Genomic DNA, 25,908 nt, shown 5'->3' with positions numbered 1-25,908 from the left:
GTGTACAACAGTCTAAATGGCGGCAAATGCAAAGAGCTGTGATGGAAAAAACTTTGCATGGAATCATTATGCGTTTGCCGAAAGTTGTCACGTTTCATAATCACCAAATTTCTCTTGTTGACAGTCTCCAATTGATTTACTTTATTTTAGCTAATCAAAAATTGAGCATGATATGTGAATCTGAAACCAGACTTTGACATCAGCTTTGCTGTCGCTGAATGTTTATATTTTATAATTCAATCAAACGATTAAACTTGCAATTTACTGCTAATGGATGCTAAATTAACCCAAGTTAAGATATGTATGTACAATAGGTTGTACCTATTCAATAAGTACATGAGCTGCTGAAGTGATTTTAATGGCATTAAATTTTGTTTCATGCATAAAAGGGAGACCACTCTCCATTAATCCCAAGACAAGCCAAGAGAATTTTTCTAAATACAAGAATACAAGGGTATTCTCAGGATCCAGTCACATAACAGAGAAAAAAGTAAGTTATTTCGAATCAAATATGGAACAAGATCCTCCTTCCAAGCGCAGGAAAACTGATTTGAGAGGAGAATTTGATGACGATTGGGATGATGATGATTTTGACTCGGAGTTAACTCAAGCTGACCTTGAGCACATTGACACAATGGCATCACAAGCAATAACACACCCAGCAGATAACACTACTCAGGACATGCAAATTGCACAACAACAGTTAAGCGCTAATCCTAATCAGAGCCGTTCAAGGTCTGTTCAACATACTACTCCAGTTTCAACGCCAACTGTCAGCAGAGGCTCCTTTGTTAAACCGCAAAATGTTTCCAGCAACAGTTCCTCATCATCTTCTCGGAATAATTCATTTTCTTCTTCATCAAGAAACACTTCCAGTTCAGCATCTTATTCATCATCAAGTTCTTACCCTGTTACACCTAAATCAGCAAATAGCAATAGCTCATCTAGCCTGAAATCTGGTTTGTATAATTTTAGGTACCTTTGTACTAATTAATGATTTTGTAAAAATGAACTTAGAAATATATGCTAAGTCTAGTCTACTATTAATAACAGTTGTTGTGACTTGCAGGAAAGAGAAAGCAAAGAATCTAAAGATGCATGCTCCTCCGCTGACGTAAGGGAATGGTATTTTTTCTATATATATTTATCATCAAAAACAGGTGCAGACGGATTGGTATATTTTTCTTCAGTTATAAAAGCTATTTACTTTATACCATTGCCACCATTGAAAAGTTTGAGTTTTACTTCAAGATAGAAATTAATTCAAATTAAAAATGATTAATAATAATATCACGAAAAAAAAACCCATGGCACTATATGTCCTATATGGAATGAAGTACTGATTATGATTGCGTATGCACCAGAAGTGAAATGAATTATTTTATATGTATTTTTTGTGTTAATTAGACACATTCATACACATATCGTTTATGCTTTGTCGGCGGAGGAGCATCTTAAAAAAAAGAGAATAAATTAATATACACTAACAACAAAGCCATCAATTGATGGATTATTTAATAGTATATTTCTCATGAATTGTATTTTGTGAATCAATGTGTATATTATAAAATCTACAAATTAGCTTGCCATGGTCATCAGACCCTAAATTGTTTATAAAATTTGCAGTATTTGAATTATAGATTTCTAATACAAGATTGTCTCCCCCTAGTTTTAAACTTAGAATCTAAAATTTGACATGTTAGTTTTAGACACAGAAGCATTGAAGCTAACATTTTGTGGTGATTGATATGGGTTGAAATAATTATATATTCTAGGGACTGGTACTTATATAAATCTAGATGGTAAATACAGAATTTATTATTGTTTGTGGAACTTTATGTCTACTTCTGGTGTTATAGAATCTTCTGTCGAGATGGGATCTGTTGGTCAGTTGTCAAGGAGACCAAGTATCCCCCAGTCAGCCCCACAAACTGACCCTCAGATCCAGGAAGATGCTGCTAGTAGTAGGAGTGTCTCTAAAAGTTTAGATAGAAGGGACAGCACAGACATTAGTATGCAGGTGAGTTAACCAAAACCGCAGTAAAAAAGGTTATGTATACACCCTACTCCCCTGCCACAACAAAATTAGGGGCCCGGGCGGTATACTGAATTTAGGTTCATTTGTTAACTAATCCTTAAAGGCCCCACTACAGTGAAAGTTATATATATCGAGGCCTAATAGATTGAGGTCATATATATGCAGATTTCATGCGTAATTCATGTTAACAATGGTTTGATTAAGAAAGCTCAAACCTCATGTTAATTTTAATGCGTCTCAGATAAATTTGAATGATATGCCCCGAATACAATTCATTATACTGACAACAATTGTAACTTATAGATGATGAACCCAGAGAGCCTTTCCTCAATGGGGCGATGGTGTATTTTAGGAAGGATATGCTGCTGATTATAAACGATCATGCAGTAAATACTGATATTAAATAAGGTATGTTAATAAATTTGGCCACATTTTCAATTTTTAATCATCAAAAAACTATAAGTGGGCTAATTTACTCAGAGTGGTCCATGCAATTCCACCAAGGAAATGCTGCTGAAATAAGTTGCATTTTTAGCCCACCATCATGGTTTAAAATCGTTCCGTGGGTCCGTCCGTCGTCCATCCGTTTTAAACATCTCAAATTTTAAATGATTTCAACAAGTAGTTATAGTGGGAATCTTATCAAGAAGCAACAAGAAAATTCTCAGAAAGCACTGTTTCATGTGTTCTTAATTTTTAATCAGTATAATTTTAATTTACTCAGAGTGGTCCATGCTAAAGAGTGGTCCATGCTAAGTATTGGCATATATGGTTTTAATCTTTTAAACATCTCAAATTTTAAATGATTTTTAGTTACAAGAAGCCAAGAAAGAGTTGTCAAACAAAGATGGGGAAATTAAGATATTGCGCGATAATTTGCAAAAGAAAGAAGGGGAGATAACTCAGGCCAGGAAGGATAGAATGCAAGCAATTGACCAGCATCATAGAGAGCAGACCGAAAGAGAAAAAAGTTTGCAAGCAAGCATAGACCGTCTCAACACTCAACTACAATTTAAGGATCGTGATATAGCTGAGCTGCAGGGACGATGCCGGAGCTTGGAACTAAGACAGCAGCCAGTAGAAGGAGGACACTTGACTAGTAGTCCAATGAAAGCTCCCCAACACAGTCCACGACCAAACAAGGACAAGAGTCGCTCGCCTGGTGGTAACTTTCCAACTAAACATAGTTTTATGGCAGATGATAGATCTCCCAATGCAAAGTCACGACTTTCATCACTTCACAAGGACAAGAGTACAAAAGATACTGGTGAGTAAATAACCTTTCAGTTGATGGAATGGTTTGTTAGCATTGTGGATTCTAACAATCCATGGTAGTTTACAGGTATATATATATATCTAAAGGATAAGCCTTAAATTTGGGTTATAAGACTATGGATTTGTATAACTTATTGGAAATCAGTTTTAGAAATTACTTGTTGGTGCTATGAACAAGAAATCATATCGTGTTCATTTTTTTTTTATCTAAGTAGACTTATTATAGTCAAACGTCTGATTTTTTTAAAATCATAAACAATATATATGTATACGTGTTTAAAGGTACCTGTACAGAAATGGATCACCCTGCTGTAGACGTCCCTACCACCTCCACATCAGGTACTGGGCCTGTTAGACGACGGAGACTGTTTCTGTCTGCAGCTGAACATTCTGGAGGTAAGTCACTACACCTGAATCAGTCTGATGATTTCTTGTACAATCGAGTGGGACCCGTGATAATCTGGCCTCTGATAGTCCAGAAAACTCAGGGGATGGATTCCAGTTTTGACTACTGTAAGTAAATGGAATCTGGCAGGCCATAAAACTTGCAATGGGGACAGATTGGGAAGGGGACCAAAGTGTTCTGATTATTGAGGGTCCAATGAATAGCAAACCATCTTAAAAGAGGTTATTGTGCATTTGTATAATATACAGACATGCCAACTGTTTTGTTTTTGGCGTAATGATTACGGTTTTTCATGCCAAAATGACGCTGTTACGTTTTTCCTGAAGTAGTTACGCTTTAAGAAAACAATCCGGAATTTTTACGACAAAAATTTACAGTCTATGAAGCGCTTGTATTGCACGGTATATATACCGTATTTTCCCTATTAAGAGCGCCTCCTCTAATAAGGGCACCCCCACGTTTTTTGCTGAAAAAAAATCAGCTAATTTCATACAATTTTTGTGCCAGATTGTGACGATTTGTCTTTGCAGACACTAATAAAATACTGTTTCACATCAATCTGATGCTTAACAGATATCCGATCAGTTATAAATATATTGCATTGGGCAACTTAGGACATCTTTGCCAAGTGTTTACACATAGAAACAGCAAGAATGCCATGTTCAAAACAAAACGTGTCACTTGAATGCCCCACACACGTGTATGGATGAAGACTTACTGGCAACAACATTTTAGCGATGTCTATACAGGTTTTATGAATACTTACTGTAGTGACATCCCGGGACCCCCCTTTCCTTTCTATGTTACGCTTTTTCATAATTTAATGTTGGCAGGTCTGAATATATGATTGAATTTGCTGTCATATGAAATCTTCTTAGTATGACAAAAAATTTCCTGGTATTAAATTACATTCGGTTTCCGAAGCTAATCAATTAACACTTATATATCAGTACACATTTTGTGCATATAAGAAGATATAAAAGAAATTTGATATAAGTAATGAGTTATCCAGGTTTTTTTTCTCTTTCTAAAGTATATTCCATTGATTTACAATCTATCCATTTAAGGCCAAAAAAATTAATTGTTAGTTTCTCAGGCCACTTTTTTAAAAAGTCAATGCGGGCGGCGGGAATATTTTTTATTTTTTATTTCTCTGAAAACAAATGCGGCAGATACCATTTTATTTTTTTCTCACTTGAAGGACATGAAAATCAATGAAAACACATGTAGAAAATGTAAATTCTTACTCAGTCTTTAAGAACAGCTTTTAAATATCTCAATCGTCACTATATCCAAAGAAAACCAGTTGAAAATACATAATCCTAGGAGGAAACATTCCGTTTGCTGACATCGGCAGCCACTTTTTACCGGAAATGAAAGGTGCATACTAAAGTTGGAGCCAATTTCCGGGTGCGTTTTCGAATGGAAATTTTGGGCAAGTTCGAATGGAAATTTGGGGTGTGTTCGATGCGGCGGTCTCGATTTTAATTTTTAAGTTATGGCGCATAAAAAACGTTGGTGCGGGGGGTAAATGTCGATGCGGCAAGGCCTGAGAAACTAAGAATTAATTTTGTTTGGCCTAAATGTAACATTTTGTTAATACATAGATAAAGGTGGTAGGCTTCATGTGCATGGAATTTGTAGAAATGTCCCTTGACTGGACTGCCAAAAGTCATACTGGAAGAATATATTCCTTAGATAAAATCCTGCTCTAATAGAAGTGGCAGAACCGACAAAATGTGTTAACCCTTGAGACTCCTCTAGACTCTTCTAAATCAAAGACTAGACTAGTCCATTTGGAAATTTTAGGGATGAATATGTTAAATACTGATGATGGACTTTTGAATTTTTTTCAGGGGAGTTAAATGGAGCTCAGCTTGTGTCCAGTCTACTGGAGACGCCGCCTAGTGGTGGAGGTGTGGACCAAGGCATTGTGGGATTATTACACACGCAAACGGGGAGCTGTGATCTACAGCGCCTACACTTTGACCGTGACAGCAGCAGTAGCATGTTGTCTCCTTTACCAAATCGACCAAGGTACAATGTCATTAATAATACTGTCTTCTTACCTAGGACCTTTATCAGACATGGTGTTGTAAATCTTTATATCTTCGTGAGATAAAAAAAAAAAAAAATCATGTAATTTCATGGGAGCTAGAATGTGAAATAAAATGTTTCTTGAATAATTGTTATTATGGATATACTATTACGAAAAGACACGATTGGTAGCTCACCAGGCCCTGATTTCTCAAAACAAACTCAAGTCCAAAACCGACATATTAAAGTCTAAAATTTTCATATAAATTATATAAGGAGAAAAACTTAAGTTTTGACTTAAGTCTGCACTTTTGTTTCGAGAAATCAGAGCCTGGTCCAAAGGACCAGGGTGAGCTTATGTGATACTGCGGTGTCTGTCATCCGTCAACAATCGACTTCTTCTTCATAAAAGCTGGTTGGACTTTAGCAGAATTTAATTGGTAGCATCCCATAGGGGGTACTGACAGAAAATTGTGCAAATTGTCAAGCTGTGAATTTATGTATTTGCAAATATGTTGAAAATAATGTTGATGTCAAATATTGTATTTGCTAAACAGTAGTGGTTTAGAGTATTTACTAAAATAAAATGTAAAGGTGATTACTGAGTAATTGCACTGCATTAAAATTTTTCTAGTAATTGAAGGTAATATATACTTGATGAAAATTTGAATTACATGTAATTCAATTAATTACATTACATAAATGTATATAATGTCAAATTAATTCTTAATTACATTTCAGTTACTTATGATATTTGCTTCAGGTGTAAATGTTCTGGATTAGGTTGATCGATGCTGAACTGCAGGTGGTTCAATTAGTAGAGCATCCTGCGGTGGTAGTGCTCAGAGGTCCAAACCTGGACCCAAGTCTGGCCATGCTTTTTTCCCCACTACTACCATTACTTTTTTTGCTTATCACTGAGTTACCTCCCTTGTTGGTGTCAAATGTGATGTCATCATCTTGTGAGCAAAACTGACATTGTTTTCTCTGAAATTCTGATGTTATGTTTGCAAACACATGATGTCATAATCAATACCTACCTGCAAGGACAGATATCCAGTGGAGGCAATCATTTTGTGTTACTGTATTCGAATCCTGACAACACTTCTTTATTTCCTGATGTCACTTCATTGTTTCTGTCATGAAGTCACATTGGATTTCTTACCCAGCACAACCAATTACAATCGCTTCAGGTTTATTTACACTAGTGACATAATTTATGCAATCTTTTACGTGTGCGCGAAGTCACTGGATACCAGTAGATTATGTGATAACTATTTATCTGTTTATTTGCAGGCCTGCTGACACCACCCTTGCCTCCAAACACTTAGTTTCTGTTGGATCCACTGAACATCGAACATTGGCCCTCCTAGGTCTGCAGACTTTGTTATTACGCAACCAAAAGTGTGACGACGATTCCTTACACTGTGCTGCTATCAATGTGTTGAGTAATGCTGAAAAGACTGTCGGTTCTGTTACTAAGGATATGACTACCCTAGTAACCAATGACCCTGACCTTCCAAATGACCATGGTGCCTTGCTACTTCTGCCTCTGCTTACAGACTACTTAGGACACTACCTTGACCTGTTGACTTCGGCGGTAGAAGTCAACCCCCAGAGTCCTCCATCTTCTCGAGGAAGCAGTAGTCTGGACAGTTCTGTAGAATCACTCACTAGTTCCTTGTCCCTTCTCCTCAGGGACTCGGCTCTCTTCGCCAACAATCTGGAATCTCTGGCCTTGGCTTCTCTGTCTATACTTCACAAGCTTGTGTCCTTCTGCCAAAGTGTGCGGGCTGTTTTACTTGAATCTCCTGAAGCTAACACAAGTGTAAAGGACTGTGGTACAGTACAGGTATGCATGTATAATAAAGTATTTAACACATTACATGTATGTATAAATCATGTAACTCAAATACTTTATTTATCAAATAGATAATTAATATCAAGATCATTGAAAGTTGGTTCCTTTTAGGTGAATTTCCATGGTAACAATAAATTTAGATGAAAAACCAATGTAAGAAAGTATCATATAACCACTTAACCAGTTATTTTTATGCTTCTTCAAGACCTTGACTGTGATTACAAAAGTTTTAGTTCATCAAAAATTATTTGCTTAGTGCTACAATTATTTACAGATAAGTCATTATCTTAACATTTCGATTCATTTATCTTTACAGGTAACAGGGGAAAGACAAGGTGCTAGTAATTTGGATACAAGTGTCTCTTCCTCTGGCTCCAGTTCAAGGTCACAGGGGTCAGTCATTCAACACCACTTGGAGGACATCTATTTGTTGAGGAAAGTGTTCAGCCTTGCTAATCCTGGACAGGGAGTAAGTACTTCATAACTACACATGTACTTATAGAAGTGATTAACAAAAAGTCTCCAACTCAGGGCATCCTTGATATTCTAGAGGTTACAATCACTGTCATTATATCCACCCCTGGACTATGTCATAGAGAAACTAAAGGCGTTTCAAGAGAAAAAATAGCCAATCACATGTCTACAGAGACTTCCTTTGATGCTGAACTTAAACGCTATACAGTGTACTGTTATGTTCTTTTGATGAACATCTAAAAGGACTAACTCATGTTAAAGGAAATATCTGAGTGAAATTAAGAAGACATAATTGTAAAATCTAAAAGTTTTTTGCATGTGATGGGCACTTGTTGCCTTCGTCACATATTGACTCAAGAATGTTTTTACTAAATGAATAAATGTCACTCTGTGAAAGCAATTGTGCGATATTATCTTTATTAGCAGAATGGTATTTTAACACACTGTTAGACATGTACTTGTTTCTGTACAGGTTTGTAAAAAATAAAAAAATCCAGATCGAGTAAAATGCACATATAAAAACTATACAAAAAATAGGGGCTAGTAGTTCTTTCTGTTCAGGGCTTGTGAATCAATTGATTGCTACTAAGCACTTGGGCTAGTGCAAAATTTTCAGAATTGTACACCCCTGTCTACAGAGACTGTCCCATTGATGCTGAACTGTACACGATATTACAGTGTACGTGTTATTCAATTATTTTGTTGAACATTCTAACAAGGACGTACATACAAACATTGTTAGAAGGAGTATCAGCACCGACGTGACACTTGGAAATTACGTAGTGTTATACCTCATAACATTCCAATAGGCCATTTTACACGAGCTGAGGGTAACATTTTCAAAGTTTGGATTGTGACAATATAAAACGTTTAAATCATATTAAAATCGTCATCAATATCAAATTCCTACCTCTTTTTCATAAATCAACAAGTATTTTGACAAAATTAGCCGTAAAATCCATCTAAAACAAATATTTTTCATATCCTAACGTAAACTTTCATGACCCAGACAAAACTTCATGATGAAAGTGATCCAGCCGGTTAATAGAAAAAACGAATTGCAAAGTCCCCAAAACGCTTGATCTGCCTATACTTTTACTTCCATTCTTCCCGCTTGAATTCACGTTCTGTTTTTTGTAGTAACCAGCCGCCATTTTTAAATCTAGGTCAAAATGTTACGGAAAGGATTCATCATATCTAATCTGCTAAAATACTATTTCATGAGGCCTAAAATTATGGTTCTACTGTATAAGTCGGATAACTAATACCTAAACTGTAAATACACATCGATGTTATCACTGTTAGAGCTATAGATATTGATATAATTGCATTTTTCCTTCCGCTTTCATCTGACGTCGGAAGCTGCATCAAAGAAATAGGCCTTCGGAAATGAGAGTCGACAGTCAGCAAAGTAACGTCCGAAAAAAACCGGCTGACCAGTCGACTCTCATGTTATGGGAGTACTAAAGGACCAAACTTTCTGTCTCATCTGTTGTCACACACAGAGCCTTTAGATTTGCTATATATGACATAGTCCAACGGTGGATATAATGACAGTGATAGTAATCCCTGGATATTGAGGCTGAGGTCAGGGGTGCTCTCTATTCTCAAGGAAAGTTCCCACCAAATAAGGAACAGTATGTATTGTTATTCAATTTGAAATGACTCAGGATAATAAATATGGAATCTCAACCAAAGGATTGTGTTCTTAAGCATCCATCCATTATGACTATGTTTCTTTAATTTACATAAGATTAATCAATATCATTTTCATCAAATGTGCATTCTCAGTTCATGAAAGAATCACTACAACAAGTTCACATGAGCAAATAACTCTGTTTAACATGAGTTCAGAAGACAGACATACTGGACAATTTTGTAACATATACAAATAAATGTATTGATTATTTGCAAGATATTGTTGAAATGTACTACATTTAGCTAAAAGTATAAGGAATAGATCAACAAATGTTTTAAAGAGATATGAACCTAAATAAACCATGTAAATTTGAGTAAAATACATATTCAAGATGTGTCAGATACCTTACTAAGTAATATATATCAGTTGTTGTGCAAATGTGTCAAATAAAATAATTATAATGGAAATTCCATCTTTCTGTTTTCTGAACCAGCCCGGTCGAATTTTGTAACATAGTATAGTAGTGTTGAACTTTAGTGACCTTCCACAATGCACTGCACAAATTAAATGAATGTAAACAAAATGGTGGGTCAAAAACGTGGGTGAAGCGAACACAAACGAATTCCAATAGAAAACAGTGTAAGTCAAGAGTCAGTTACGTTTGCAATGGGGAAAATAGGTAAATATTAATGGATCTCTGAAATGCAAGAGACGGGAGCCCACTTTATACTTGCGTGCTGTACATATGTGTAATAAGTCAGGAACCTCCCTTCGCGGTGCCCTGTCGAATGAAAAGTCTCGTTTGACTTTTGACTTAATTGTATCATTCTTACGCTAAATACAAATTGTTTTATGACAAATATGGCTTAAAGTTCATTTGTCAACCATCGTAAATTAGAAAATAATTTTAAAATGTGGAAAACTAATATTTCTTGTCATGTCTGCAAGTTTGTTGTTCATTATCACCTCGGTTTCGGCCAGCTTTCGTTTGTTTTCCAAAAATAGAATATGACGGTCTATTTTTATCATTTTTGGGGTAGGTATTCCCCATGTTTTCCTGCCGTTTTAGATAACCAATCATTGTAATAAAATATTCAATAAACATCTGAAAACCATATGTAAGCATACAGAACAAATTATTTAATGTTCATGTCCCTTTAAGTACTAGATAGATGTAATTTATTATTTCTTTTATTTTGTAAATATTTAATGCATGCTGTCAATTTAGCTTTAGTTGAAGGCATGAAGACAGTCTGGCATTCAGGTCACTATTTTCATCTTTGGTTTTTTAGGTACACAAATACAGTGTACGTGTGGTAGAGAAAGCGTTAGACATTTTGATGGTGTTAGCCACACACCTCACAGAAAACCAGGTTCCACAGTAAGTTTTATTGATGCCTATGTAAGGTTATACCATATTTCATATAATAACGTAAGTAGAACTTCAGCAATAGGTTTCAAAGTTTATATACTGTAAACATGCTTATTTTGCCACAATAAATTGATTTTGAATAAGTCAGCACAATGATGAACTCGTGCAGTCACATTAATTGTTTTATCAAAGACTCGGTGCAGATTTAACGCAAAGTTTCTAGCTTGAAATGCACTGAAATATAAATCTAATTAGAAGGACTATGGCATCACAGTGTTTAGTTAATATATAATTGATTATGTTTTGTTTTTTATTTCATTCAATTATGAGCATTTGTTTAATAGTTGGTAGAATATTATCAGAAATTATGTAAATTATTGAACAAAATATTGACCCATTATTTTGTAAACACATTATTATAATTAATCCAATATACATTTTCAGATTACTTCCCTTACTCCACAGTAGTGTACTAGCTAATTGTATAGATTGTGAAAGTGACCAGAGTATCGTAGTTCGAGGACTGAAGCTACTGACAGCACTGGTCAAGTTCAACTCCTTTGTGTCCAGTCTGTATGTAGGTCCTGATGGCTGTCTACTCTGTCTTCTATACAATGTCTGTAGTCGTACTCTGGATAAAGTCTCGTCAGAGTATTGTCTTCAAGCAAGCACACAAGTAAGTGTTCGTTTTTTATCTTTAAGTTTTCTGTCTCGACATATTACCGCTGGCCCTCCACCTCTGGGTCGCGAGTTTGAATCCCATGTGTAGCAGTTGCCAGGTACTGATTGCTGGTCAATAGTTTTTCTCCGGGTACTGCGGCACGTCCTTACATGACCCTGGCTGTTAATAGGACGTTAAACTAATAAAACCCAAACCCAAACTTTGTTCCGGGTACAAGTGTGACCTATTCTCTAATTAGGTTCAGGGATATCATATGCATTATGCAGTAAACCTGCCTTATTGTTCTCTCTTAGGTTTAAACGACCACTAACATAAGTCCATTTTCTTGAGGTCCAAAAATTTCAATACATTTTGACTATTTGGTTTTATAATTCTTTGTCCTGTTTGTAGGCATTTATAGACATATTTAACCATAAACAACTTTTTTCTACAACGTACAAATGTTACCTATAAAATAATAATATCAATATTGATATGACAATCTCCCACCATTCACTGATTTGTCACCGGTTTTTGCCATGGGAGATTTCTCTGTCAACCCCTATGGTATGACAGATTGTGCGCTGACTTTTTAGCCCACAATCATCAGATGGTGGGCTATTCAAATCGCTTTTTGTCCGTGGTCAGTGGTCCCTCCTTCCGTCCGTCCGTTCGTCTGTTAACAATTCTTGTTATCGCTATTCTCAGAAAGTATTGAAGGGATCTGTCTCAAATTACATATGTAGGTTCCCCTAAGGACCTTATGAACAAGATGGCCGCCAGGCTGCCATCTTGGATTTTGAAAGTTAAAGTTTGTTATCGCTATTTCTCAGAAAGTACTAAAGGGATCTGTCTCACATTTCATATGTAGGTTCCCCTAGGGACCTAATTGTGCATATAACGTTTTGGGACTGATTGGTCAAAAAGATGGCCGCCAGGCAGCCATCTTTGATTTTGATAGTTAAAGTTTGTTATCGCTATTTCTCAGAAAGTACTGAAGAGATCTTTATCAAATTTTATTTGTAGGTTTCCCTAGGGCCCTAGTTGTGCATATTGCAATTTGGGACGGATTGATCAACAAGATGGCCGCCAAGGACCATCTTGGATATCGATAGTTGAAGTTTGTTACTGCTATTTCTCAGAAAGTACTGAAACGATCTTCTCAAATTCTATATATAGTATGTTTGAAAAAGTTTGAAAAGTAGAGAAAAGATCCATCTTTCCATTGTCATATATAGATTATTCTTTGGTGGGCGCCAAGATCCCCCTGGGATCTCTTGTTTAACCTGAAAACAATTACGTGACGTCATGACTTCATGCGGTGTGACCGTGGCTTGCATTGTCAATGACGTCATCAATATTGACGTGCAGACGATGGAACCATGTTCATGTCGCAGTGAAAATGCTTCCGTTCAGGCTTGTATCTCCTTTTCTTTTCTATGTGGGAGAAAAAGAATCATTCCCTACCTATGAGGGTGTGACAACAAAATCACAATCCTCTGGCCAATTCCTGAATGTCTAACCCTCGGCAAGCCTCGAGTTGGACGCGCATGAATTACACCTTGGGTTGTGATATTAATGTCAAACCCTCAAGGTAGATTCTATTATCAAATGTACAGAAACATTGTAGTTGTTGAAATGAATTTGAAATATTTTTTTTTACAGCTCTTTCACTGTCTCTATAATATCATCAGTGTACACAAAGGAGGGGTGGTTTTACTTCTACAGAGTGACTGTCGCTGTAGTGTACAGGTCAGTATACAGTTAGTGAGACATACCAGGTACAGTGTAACCAGTGATTGTGACTGTCACTGTAGTGTACAGGTCAGTATACAGTTGGTGAGACATATACCAGGTACAGTGTAACCAGTCATTGTGACTGTCGCTGTAGTGTACAGGTCAGTATACAGTTAGTGAGACATATACCAGGTACAGTGTAACCAGTGATTGTGACTGTCGCTGTAGTGTACAGGTCAGTATACAGTTAGTGAGACATATACCAGGTACAGTGTAACCAGTCATTGTGACTGTCGCTGTAGTGTACAGGTCAGTATACAGTTAGTGAGACATACCAGGTACAGTGTAACCAGTCATTGTGGCTATAGTGTACAGGTCAGTATACAGCTAGTGAGACATACACCAGGTGCAGTGTAACCAGTCATTGTGACTGTCGCTGTAGTGTACAGGTTGGTATACAGTTAGTGAGACATACCAGGTACAGTGTAACCAGTCATTGTGACTGTCGCTGTAGTGTACAGGTCAGTATACAGTTAGTGAGACATATACCTGGTACAGTGTAACCAGTCATTGTGACTGTCGCTGTAGTGTACAGGTCAGTATACAGTTAGTGAGACGTATACCAGGTACAGTGTAACCAGTGATTGTGACTGTCGCTGTAGTGTACAGGTCAGTATACAGTTAGTGAGACATATACCTGGTACAGTGTAACCAGTCATTGTGACTGTCGCTGTAGTGTACAGGTCAGTATTACAGTTAGTGAGACGTATACCAGGTACAGTGTAACCAGTGATTGTGACTGTCGCTGTAGTGTACAGGTCAGTATACAGTTAGTGAGACATATACCAGGTACAGTGTAACCAGTCATTGTGACTGTCGCTGTAGTGTACAGGTGGGTATACAGTTAGTGACACATATCAGGTACAGTGTAACCAGTCATTGTGACTGCCGCTGTAGTGTACAGGTCAGTATACAGTTAGTGAGACATATACCAGGTACAGTGTAACCAGTCATTGTGACTGTCGCTGTAGTGTACAGGTGGGTATACAGTTAGTGACACATATCAGGTACAGTGTAACCAGTCATTGTGACTGCCGCTGTAGTGTACAGGTCAGTATCCAGTTAGTGAGACATATACTAGGTACAGTGTAACCATTTATTGTGACTCGTTATAGTGTACAGGTCAGTATACAGTTAGTGAGACATATACCAGGTACAGTGTAACCAGTCATTGTGACTGTCACTGTAGTGTACAGGTCAGTATACAGTTAGTGAGACATATACCAGGTACAGTGTAACCAGTCATTGTGACTGTCGCTGTAGTGTACAGGTCAGTATACAGTTAGTGAGACATATACCAGGTACAGTGTAACCAGTCATTGTGACTGTCGCTGTAGTGTACAGGTCAGTATACAGTTAGTGAGACATATACCAGGTACAGTGTAACCAGTCATTGTGACTGTTGCTGTAGTGTACAGGTCAGTATACAGTTAGTGAGACATACCAGGTACAGTGTAACCAGTCATTGTGACTGTCGCTGTAGTGTACAGGTCAGTATACAGTTAGTGAGACATATACCAGGTACAGTGTAACCAGTCATTGTGGCTGTCGCTGTAGTGTACAGGTTGTATACAGTTAGTGAGACATATACCAGGTACAGTGTAACCAGTCATTGTGACTGTCGCTGTAGTGTACAGGTCAGTATACAGTTAGTGAGACATACACCAGGTACAGTGTAACCAGTCATTGTGACTGTCGCTGTAGTGTACAGGTCAGTATACAGTTAGTGAGACATATACCAGGTACAGTGTAACCAGTCATTGTGACTGTCGCTGTAGTGTACAGGTCAGTATACAGTTAGTGAGACATATACCAGGTACAGTGTAACCAGTCATTGTGACTGTCGCTGTAGTGTACAGGTCAGTATACAGTTAGTGAGACATATACCAGGTACAGTGTAACCAGTCATTGTGACTGTCGCTGTAGTGTACAGGTCAGTATACAGTTAGTGAGACATATACCAGGGTACAGTGTAACCAGTCATTGTGACTGTCGTTGTAGTGTACAGGTCAGTATACAGTTAGTGAGACATATACCAGGTACAGTGTAACCAGTCATTGTGACTGTCGCTGTAGTGTACAGGTCAGTATCCAGTTAGTGAGACATATACCAGGTACAGTGTAACCATCATTGTGACTGTCGTTATAGTGTACAGGTCAGTATACAGTTAGTGAGACATATACCAGGTACAGTGTAACCAGTCATTGTGACTGTCGCTGTAGTGTACAGGTCAGTATACAGTTAGTGAGACATATACCAGGTACAGTGTAACCAGTCATTGTGACTGTCGCTGTAGTGTACAGGTCAGTATACAGTTAGTGAGACATATACCAGGTACAGTGTAACCAGTCATTGTGACTGTCGCTGTAGTGTACAGGTCAGTATACAGTTAGTGAGACATATACCAGGTACAGTGTAACTAGTCATTGTGACTGTCGCTGTAGTGTACAGGTCAGTATACAGTTAGTGAGACATATACCAGGTACAGTGTAACCAGTCATTGTGACTGTCGCTGTAGTGTACAGGTCAGTATACAGTTAGTGAGACATATACCAGGTACAGTGTAACCAGTGATTGTGACTGTCGCTGTAGTGTACAGGTCAGTATACAGTTAGTGAGACATATACCAGGTACAGTGTAACCAGTCATTGTGCTGTCGCTGTAGTGTACAGTCAGTATACAGTTAGTGAGAATATACCAGGTACAGTGTAACCAGTATTGTACTGTCACAGTAGTGTACAGGTCAGTATACAGTTAGTGAGACATATACCAGGTACAGTGTAACCAGTCATTGTGACTGTCGCTGTAGTGTACAGGTCAGTATACAGTTAGTGAGACATATACCAGGTACAGTGTAACCAGTCATTGTGACTGTCGCTGTAGTGTACAGGTCAGTATACAGTTAGTGAGACATATACCAGGTACAGTGTAACCAGTCATTGTGACTGTCGCTGTAGTGTACAGGTCAGTATACAGTTAGTGAGACATATACCAGGTACAGTGTAACCAGTCATTGTGACTGTCGCTGTAGTGTACAGGTCAGTATACAGTTAGTGAGACATATACCAGGTACAGTGTAACCAGTCATTGTGACTGTCGCTGTAGTGTACAGGTCAGTATACAGTTAGTGAGACATATACCAGGTACAGTGTAACCAGTCATTGTGACTGTCGCTGTAGTGTACAGGTCAGTATACAGTTAGTGAGACATATACCAGGTACAGTGTAACCAGTCATTGTGACTGTCGCTGTAGTGTACAGGTCAGTATACAGTTAGTGAGACATATACCAGGTACAGTGTAACCAGTCATTGTGACTGTCGCTGTAGTGTACAGGTCAATATACAGTTAGTGAGACATACTGAGACATACTATAAGCCAGCTTTCTTTCACAGGTGATTTATTTTTACAAATTTCGAAAATTTAGTAAATATGCTTAAGTTAATCTTAGCAAAATCAATCTCTTCCATAATTTTTGCACAATAGAAAGATATTTCCATTCCATTTTGAATCTGTGAAACTTAAAATTAGCAAAAAACGCTTCGAAATGGAAATTGTGAAATTTAGTAGCTGTGAAAGAAAATTGTTTTATCCTTAACAGGTACATTGAAACCTGCCTTTGTGACTATATATGTATAAAGTACATCTGCTTACTAAGACCCAAAAGGCCACAATTTTACCTGTGTATAAAGACCATAAATACAATATTTTCAATTAAAAAACTCTTCACTACGTATCTAGACACTGTATGAAATTTAATTTCCAGGTGAAAATCCAGCGTAAAGAATCATAAGGATTTATGCATGAGATTCATGTTAAAATTGCATAAAAATGGGTAACATATGTGGCGCATCAGCCTGTGTAATATAAATAATGATTTTGTTTACCAATACAAGAAATGCAGGTAAAAGTTACTGATGTGTTTACAGGTGATACATACAGTTGTTGTGGTGTTACATCGCCTCCTCATCTTGTATGAGGCGGGAGAGAAGGAGGGATCAGAGGGACAAGAAAACCTTCTGGCTTATCTAAGACAAGGACTGCTGCTGTTACATGCATTATACCAGAGAGACGACCGCTTCGCTGAACACCACTACCTTGTGGAACACCAGTATGTTAGGCTGATCACAGGTCTCACAACGGTCTTCAAGTCAGCCAACCATTCTCACGAATGTAAGTTTATAAATACATGACCAACCATTCTCACGAATGTAAAATTATAAATACACAAATAAACATTCTCAAGAATGTAAGTTTAGACATGATTTTAACATGCAATACCGGCCTAGACCAACCTTTCTTATGAAAATAAATTAAAAAGATGAGTGCAAGGCCAGTCAATCTTAAAGTTAAATCTCAAAGTTAAAAAAAATTTTTACAACTACTTCATCATTTTTTATTTTTAGAAAAGTGCATATAACATTTCTAAACAGTTCTGTAGATGTTCTTATTTTAGTGCAGTTAAATTTTAGAACAAATGTGGAAAATTATATATTTTGATTTATTAGCGCAGATACAAATTTGATAGAGCAATTCGATGGTTCAATACTGGAAATATCCTTTTGACAAAATTTTGTGCTGTTCTCTAATTATTGCTTTAAAGACAGCGTGAATAGATTAGTGCTAAAATATGTATGGATACATACAGTATTTATCACAACGCAGGAATCCAGGTTTTGTTTAGAGGTGCACCTCAATAAAATGATAAGAAATGCTACGAAATGCTACCATTAAAGATACGTTAATGATATACCTAATTATAACTTGTGTATCCTTTATGTTTTCACAGTAAGTGCTTTAGGAGATTTATGGGACTTTGATGAGGATTATAACGAATTTTCACAGGAGAGTGAAGGAGATGAGGAGGATGCACAACACATGGACCAGTCCTGACATCTCATGTTAAACTGTTATAGACACTGTAACTAGGTCATCTCATGTTAAACTGTTATAGACTTTGTAACTAGGTCATCTCATGTTAAACTGTTATAGACACTGTAACTAGGTCATCTCATGTTAAACTGTTATAGACACTGTAACTAGGTCATCTCATGTTAAACTGTTATAGACACTGTAACTAGGTCATCTCATGTTAAACTGTTATAGACACTGTAACTAGGTCATCTCATGTTAAACTGTTATAACTGTTCTCATGTTAAACTATAGACACTGTAACTAGGTCATCTCATGTTAAACTGTTATAGACACTGTAACTAGGTCATCTCATGTTAAACTGTTATAGACACTGTAACTAGGTCATCTCATGTTAAACTGTTATAGACACTGTAACTAGGTCATCTCATGTTAAACTGTTATAGACACTGTAACTAGGTCATCTCATGTTAAACTGTTATAGACACTGTAACTAGGTCATCTCATGTTAAACTGTTATAGACACTGTAACTAGGTCATCTCATGTTAAACTGTTATAGACACTGTAACAGATCATCAGGTGTGGAATGGTATTAAAGGCCCACTAACTTTCTGAAACGGTTTTTAGCTCACCTGGCCCGAAGGGTCGGTGAGCTTATGTCATGGCGTGGCGTCCATCGTCCGTCGTCCATCCATCCGTCAACATTTTCTTTAAATCGCTACTAGTCATAGAGTTCTGCATGCAATGTAACCAAATTTGGCCAGAAACATCCTTGGGGGAAGGGGAACAGAACTTGTATAAATTTTGGCTCTGACCCCTCGGGGGCAGGAGGGGCATGGTCAATTAGGGGAAATAGAGGTAAATGCTTTAAATCGCTACTTGTCACAGAGTTCTGCATGGAATGTAACCAAATTTGGCCAGAAACATTCTTGGGGGAAGATGAACAGAGTTTGTATAAATTTTGGCTCTGACCCCCTGGAGCAGAAAGAATTGGTCCCAATAGGGAAATTAGAGGTAAATCTTAAATTCCTTCAGGAAAGAAACAATGAACCCTTAATCAGAACATTACTTGGCATTATTATAACCAGGTGAACGATACAGGCCCTCTGGGCCTCTTGTTGATTTAAAAAATGGGAATGTAAAACGAGATCGATAATTTTTAGAGCCGCAAAAGTTATTAACTAACCATTAATACAACACTCATCATCATCTTTTGAAAAAAATAATAGAATGTTAATTTTCATAACGCTCATGTTTCCCGCCGTCATTCTTAATACTGCGCTGTAGTTGAATATCACTGAGCCAAACGGCAAAACAACGAAATGAATTTCCACAGTTATCATATATTATGCAGGGAATCTTGCATATGTTTGGTGTTATTATCTCATCTTAGGCCATCGATATGTATTTTCTTATGTTTTTAAGAAACGTTAACCTTTAAATTTTGCTTCGGAAAGGTAGTGAGCCTTTAAATTATTTACCTTTGAATTCATTGTCGGCAGACCTACACAATTTATCAACACAGTCTTGATACAGTAGCAAAACTTTGAGTCTGTGCTATGGTATGCAATATAAGTGCTTAAAACTTTTGATTTAGGAATGTCAATACTCAACAATCATGGTAATTATGGGGTGTACTGAACACCTCTGTCGAGAGAAAGAGAATATTTGATACCTGCATACATATATAGGATTGATGTGAAATTTAAAGAATGTACAGTAAGTGCCTATATGGGACAGCGAGAGTAAAATTAAGTACTGTTTATTGGCATATTGGTAATATATTTGTCTATTGCCATTTAATTTGCATATCTGTTTTAATTATAAAACTTTAAACTATTTTGTTTTCTTCTATCGAAGATAATTTGTTGAATTATTGCCTGAACATTGTGACATACTTAAAAGTACTGTCTGGAATAAGTCGGAATATGTGATATTAGGTTGTTTTTTAACTATATTTATTATGTAAATTCGCCACAGGAATGAAATATGTGATGCATATTAACATATGCTGAAATGTTGAAATAAAATTGCCAGTAAAAATATTTTGACGCCATTCTTTCTTTTCAAGAAAATGAGACAAAGTAGTCTCCCTAAACATACATTCTCAAACACAACACATGACATACACAGAAGGCCGTCAAATGCTGTTACATTAATAGGGTTAAGTCCAATCAACCTACCTACATGTACCAAATTTTTTAAGGTTATAGTGGTATTTAGTTGTATTATAAGCAGGAGAGACACAGCTTTTTGTTTTTAATACATTCCTTTACATCTGAATACTTTGATATAAAGAGGAGTTCAACAGGGTGACAGTAGAAGACCATACCTTTTTTAATTTCAATTTTCCAATACATATGTATCTTATTGACCAAGTTGGGATTGGACATCAGGTAAAGCTTAGTTCTTTCCTTAACTTTAAGGACCTTCCTGACCTAACCAGATTACCTGAACACTTAAATATAGATACAGAGATATGGGTATGATGCGTAACTAATATCTGTATGATGCATGACTTGTTAGGCAGCCTTCATATTTAATGGTGTTGGATAGAACCATTTTGCCAACCCAAGTCAAGATTAGATACAAGTAGATTATTTTCAATCCCCGTAGTCAAATGGAACGGTCCCCTACACACACCTTTGCTTATTATGATTGTACATAATATATGCACCTTGGTATTTTAGACGATAAAGAATATATCAGCTTATTACTTTACATTTTTGGAACATGGATTTGTATGAATAATTTGGTAGATGACTAAAAACTGACAGAAACAAAATTTATATTTTTAATACCACACCTAGTAAAGTAAACATCATTTACTGTAAGAGCAGCTTTTCCCACTTGGCTGGAGAGGAAAGGTAAATTCACAAGAATTTCAAAGAATGAAAACTTGCTCTGATAAGAGCCTTCAAAGTAAAAGAAAACACTTTCTTTATGAAAGTGCATGTATTGTAAAATAGATAATTTAGAACTTTACTGTATAAAAATTACTGTTGATAGTTTTACTAATACTAGTTACAGACTTGCTGCCCACAGGGATCTGAGAACGAGTTACAGTTTATATCATTAGGCCATATTTGTGTTTTTTTTCTGTTTTGCGTCCACGTACTGGTAGGGTTTAGGTCTCTTGAGTGAAAAAATAAACACAAACATTTTTACCGAACTCAACAATAAAAGATATGTGTATCGGTTTAAGTAATGTTTCCTATTATTTCCATAAATATAAAATCTATAAAAATAAAACTCTTTTCTAAATTTGATCAGTTGAAATAAATAACTCATTTTTGTAGAAAAATGTACATACCGTAGGTAATGTGTTCTGGTTGGCATTTTCTACAATATGTGCCAATTTGTACCATGAAAAAACTTTTAATTCCTTAGCAAAACAGTATGTTTATTTTCTTGTGTGTGTTTTTTCGCCTTGCTGGCTGGTAGGTTTAAGAAAATCAAAATGACACAAAACATAAAAGAAAAAAAACTATGGCCTTATGGAACCACCAGTGTGCCCTAAGACCATATTTAGACGTTTGAGGGGTCTAGATAAAAAAATGGTAAAAATCATCCTCTACATTGTACTTAGCGGCGGAGAGAGACTCTGGCCCTGACACCAGACTTTAGACATTATGACAGATTGAGCCAGATATCTAATGTCTAGGTCTAGTGTCAGGGCCAGAGTCTCTTGGGCTACATTGTACTGTATACATATGTGAGGTAGAAGTTTTGTCTCGGGGAGTTTTCCACCCTCTTCGTATATAGCACAATGTTGTAGGTACCAATGGCATGAATGGTTGGCCCATAATTATATATATAAACTTTAACTAATTCTCATATCCCTGTTGTGTTACTGTCTACATTGCCCTATCATTGTGCATATTTTTGTCTTTTGTCTCATCAGATGTGTTCAGTGTTCTGTCAAGTCATAAGATACATATAACATATATGATCCCATTCGTTTCCTTTCACAAAATTTATTTATGGGAAAATTTTGAACATTTTATTTTTGCAAGTCTCTCAATCATGACAGATCTCTACGTGTATAATGTAACAAATGTATATAAAAGTCATTAAAAATCCTCTCCCATGCACACACCTTTGTTTATTAAAATAATAAATAATAATCTCCTTCGTTTCTTTCTTGAAATGATAACGAATACATATGAATGGTTTAACAATGAAGGACAAACAACGTCACCTTGGTGTATACCTTGATTACCATGGCTTTGTTGCAATAATTGCATAATTCACGGTACGGGAAGAGACATTTTTGTAATGTCGTTGGTCTGCAATTGTTGAATAATTGTGTGATAACCTGAACAGTCCGGTTTACGATGACAATCAACAGTAAAAAAAGTCCATCTCGTCGTCAAAAGCTATGCGCATTTTCGTAGCTCCTTTGCAGACATACCGAGGAGATAGGCGACTAAATGGATCCTATCCAAACGAGCACTACACATCAATTTCGCCACACATCTGACGTCACAAGTGGCACGCTCTCCAGCCACCGTTCATTCTGTAGCGTTCTGCCGAACAGCATGGCTACTTTTTGGTAGATCCGGCCTTCTCCGTTGTACTGTTAAATATTTGTCTTCTTTCATTGTCCCGTTTTACTGTTCATGTTCATATTATGTAATCGTGTTCGTTTTGTGTGTCTTGATCGCCTTGAAAATTTGACATTTTTTTGTCCACACGGTTGGAAATTAATAAGGATGTGGTCATATCATTTCTACAATATATAAATATATCATAGCAAGAACTGATCGTTTTATTATTGGTGTTATTGAATAAAGATTAAATGTGATTTAATTTAAAAGAAATAAGATTAAATAAACATTAGTACATGTGTACATCTTATAAGCTGGAATAATGGATAGGAAGATGCACAGTCACTTCAAACACAGTTGATATAAAAGCATATCAAACTTTTTTTTTTTTGAAATGAGCTATAATGATAAGGGAAGGAACTCATACAAGGGAAGTAACTCATGCAAGGGAAGTAACTCATACATCTGAAATGAAATAATTATGAAAATATGCTGTCTGCTTTGAACGGTTTAAGAAATAATTATGAAAAAAAACCTGAAATATTAAACCGTATTGTAAAGTTTACTTTCCACACTAACGTCAGACTTTCTATGACTACCTCTTTAAATATATAATGTAAAAAAGATGTCGTGCATCCTCGACGTTCAAATAATAAAGGCTTATCTATTGTTTGCAGAAAGAACTGCAACTGTACTCAACGTAAATGCAAACACGAAAACCTAAGCTGGAGATTGTACCAGTTGGATTGTGACGTCACGATTGCAATATTGTTTCAAAAGGAAATTTGTCCTTGCACTACTTACATGGTTGACTCGTAACATAATCGACAGGTCCAGTAGTGTTGAAGTTATCTCCCTTTTTATGCAGTCCTTATGGATCTATCCAAAGCCTTTGTTTATCTCATGACTTTAAAGCTAACGTCATTGTACCCAAATTGATACTTTAATTGAAAAAAAATACTTAAAACATTTGTTTTCTTAAAGTTTACCTCATTTCTCTCTGTTGATACCAAAGATGCATCATTGATTGATAATTACGCTTCGTTTTATGAAATTATATCTGTTATTTTCTCTGAAACATGACTTTGGAATTGATAACTCTGTCTGAAACGTGTTAGTCCATAGAAATGTGGCCGTGCAACAATTACTATAATGTGGGTTTTTTTTAAAGCGTAAAGCCTCCTCAAAGAAAATTTTATTAAATAATGAAATTTAAGATATAAGCACTTAACAGAAATGGAAAAAAATATAGTTGCCTTACATTTTATTTAATTTAATCGCGTGCAAATTGCTCTTTGTGTAGTATCATTTCTCCATCTTGATTTTTACTATTTAAAAACTGTTACTATATTCAAGTATCTTGTAACTTGATTGATCCATAATTATGCCAGTAGTATTTTTACAATGAATTTTTTTACAATCATTAAAAATAATTGATAGTGGTTTTATGACATATACACCACATTGGAACTTTATAGGCTTAGGTGAGTGCCACAGAAAACTGAATTTAAATCATTGAAATATCACCCTTGAGTCATTACGTGGCCTTACAGGGGAACTGAGTTAGCCAAGGTGCTGTTGCCGTGAAAACACTTTTACAATTTTTATAGTAACCGTAAGTATAACAAAGTTTAATAAACACAACTACTTCCCCTTTATAAGTAAAATCACAAAAATCCACATACAGTGTATATTGATTTTCCTTACTTTTATAAATATTTTTTCTTGCTGGGTATCAATTTGGGTACACATCATGTGACAAAACTAGAAATTTCGACACATGCTGTTAAACGTTCCAACAGTAAAAATAAGCACTGTAATAACAAAAACAAAGCATCAAAATAAAGTTTGTATGCTCTTCTTCAAAACAAAACAGAAAAAAGTGAAACACACTAAGCAACTAATGTCATATCACACACGACAAGTTAAAATTGGTAACAATAACAGCTTGTGGCTAGAAATTATCAAAGGTGTTCCTCAAGGCTCTATTTTATATAATTACCTGTTTAACTTTGATCTTCAAATTACAAAATCATGTAAAAGTGCTGCCATACAACTGGTTAAACGTAAACCATCTTTTTATTCTTTCAGAAAAAAATTCTATTCGTTTCAATTCTGCCCATGTGTGGAACAGCCTTCCGAATGAATTACATAACACAAAGGGATACAAGGACTTCGGAAGACTGATTCGAATATGGGTTGGCCCTAGCTGTAACTGTGCCATCCGTCAAGGTTCTCCTCGGTAGTTTTCTTTCTGTGCTTTTGCTTTCATTAATTACTTTTATGCTTTTGCTTTCATTAACAATGTAATCGTGTCCTGTTTCATGTGTATGTTAACCCCTACAAACGTTATTAGTGCTTTTATGCTGTATTGTAAAATGTAATGTGCTTTAGTTGACCTTGTGTGCTACCCCATTATTTTAATATAATTGCGCTTAAATTTTCGTGCTCTTTTTGATTTACAGCATGCCAATTGAAATATTTACATTTTGCCTATAGATATGTTTTATTATAAATGCTCCCACTGCTTATCTTAAAATTAATAAATATCTGTTATTTTACTTATTTTTGTCGGAACATAGCTATGTTAGCTAATTTTATATTTTATTGTAGACTTTGAAATAAAATAATCTTCTTGTTGGCCTATCTCTATCCAATCTGATTAAAATCAGTTGTTTGATACTCCGCTAACTTCGGAGCACGAAGTAGGCCCTCCGCAGTTCAGGACCAATCGGATCCCCTCGGAGAAATTTCCGGTAATCTTCGGAAATATAACATTTCCGAAGATTCACGGAAATTACTCCGAGATGTCGCGATTGATTCAGGCAAACCGGTTCGACCTTGGTTAAAGTCATTAATTCAAGTATACCCTGACGGACCTGCATTTTGTTATACAGGGCTGTGAGGACTTTGTCAATGCTCGTATG

At 36.2% G+C, this 25,908-nt stretch overlaps 1 protein-coding gene across 1 annotated transcript; it reads left to right on the top strand.

Moving 5' to 3' along the window:
* Window positions 1-11: 11 nt before the first annotated feature.
* Window positions 12-18,696, top strand: LOC138336006 (ATR-interacting protein-like). The gene is made up of 12 exons (XM_069285263.1): window positions 12-959; window positions 1,860-2,020; window positions 2,852-3,305; window positions 3,596-3,709; window positions 5,576-5,756; window positions 7,053-7,608; window positions 7,934-8,086; window positions 11,023-11,111; window positions 11,547-11,778; window positions 13,429-13,515; window positions 17,488-17,731; window positions 18,348-18,696. Exons 1-12 carry the CDS (start codon window positions 359-361, stop codon window positions 18,449-18,451), a joined length of 2,976 nt encoding a protein of 991 aa, XP_069141364.1. The 5' UTR covers window positions 12-358; the 3' UTR covers window positions 18,452-18,696.
* The last annotated feature ends 7,212 nt before the right edge of the window (window positions 18,697-25,908 follow it).

Source organism: Argopecten irradians, chromosome 12 (assembly GCF_041381155.1).
Source record: "Argopecten irradians isolate NY chromosome 12, Ai_NY, whole genome shotgun sequence".
NCBI classification, from domain to species: domain Eukaryota; kingdom Metazoa; phylum Mollusca; class Bivalvia; order Pectinida; family Pectinidae; genus Argopecten; species Argopecten irradians.
The sequence above is the reverse complement of the archived record's forward strand: the minus strand, read 5'-3'. Positions and strand labels throughout refer to the sequence as shown.

Coding starts and splice junctions, on each gene's coding strand:
- LOC138336006 (XM_069285263.1), top strand. CDS start 359: ATGGCATTAAATTTTGTTTCATGCATAAAAGGGAGACCACTCTCCATT. Junction 3,306..3,595: donor CAAGAGTACAAAAGATACTG/GTGAGTAAATAA, acceptor ACGTGTTTAAAG/GTACCTGTACAGAAATGGAT. Junction 8,087..11,022: donor TTGCTAATCCTGGACAGGGA/GTAAGTACTTCA, acceptor TTGGTTTTTTAG/GTACACAAATACAGTGTACG.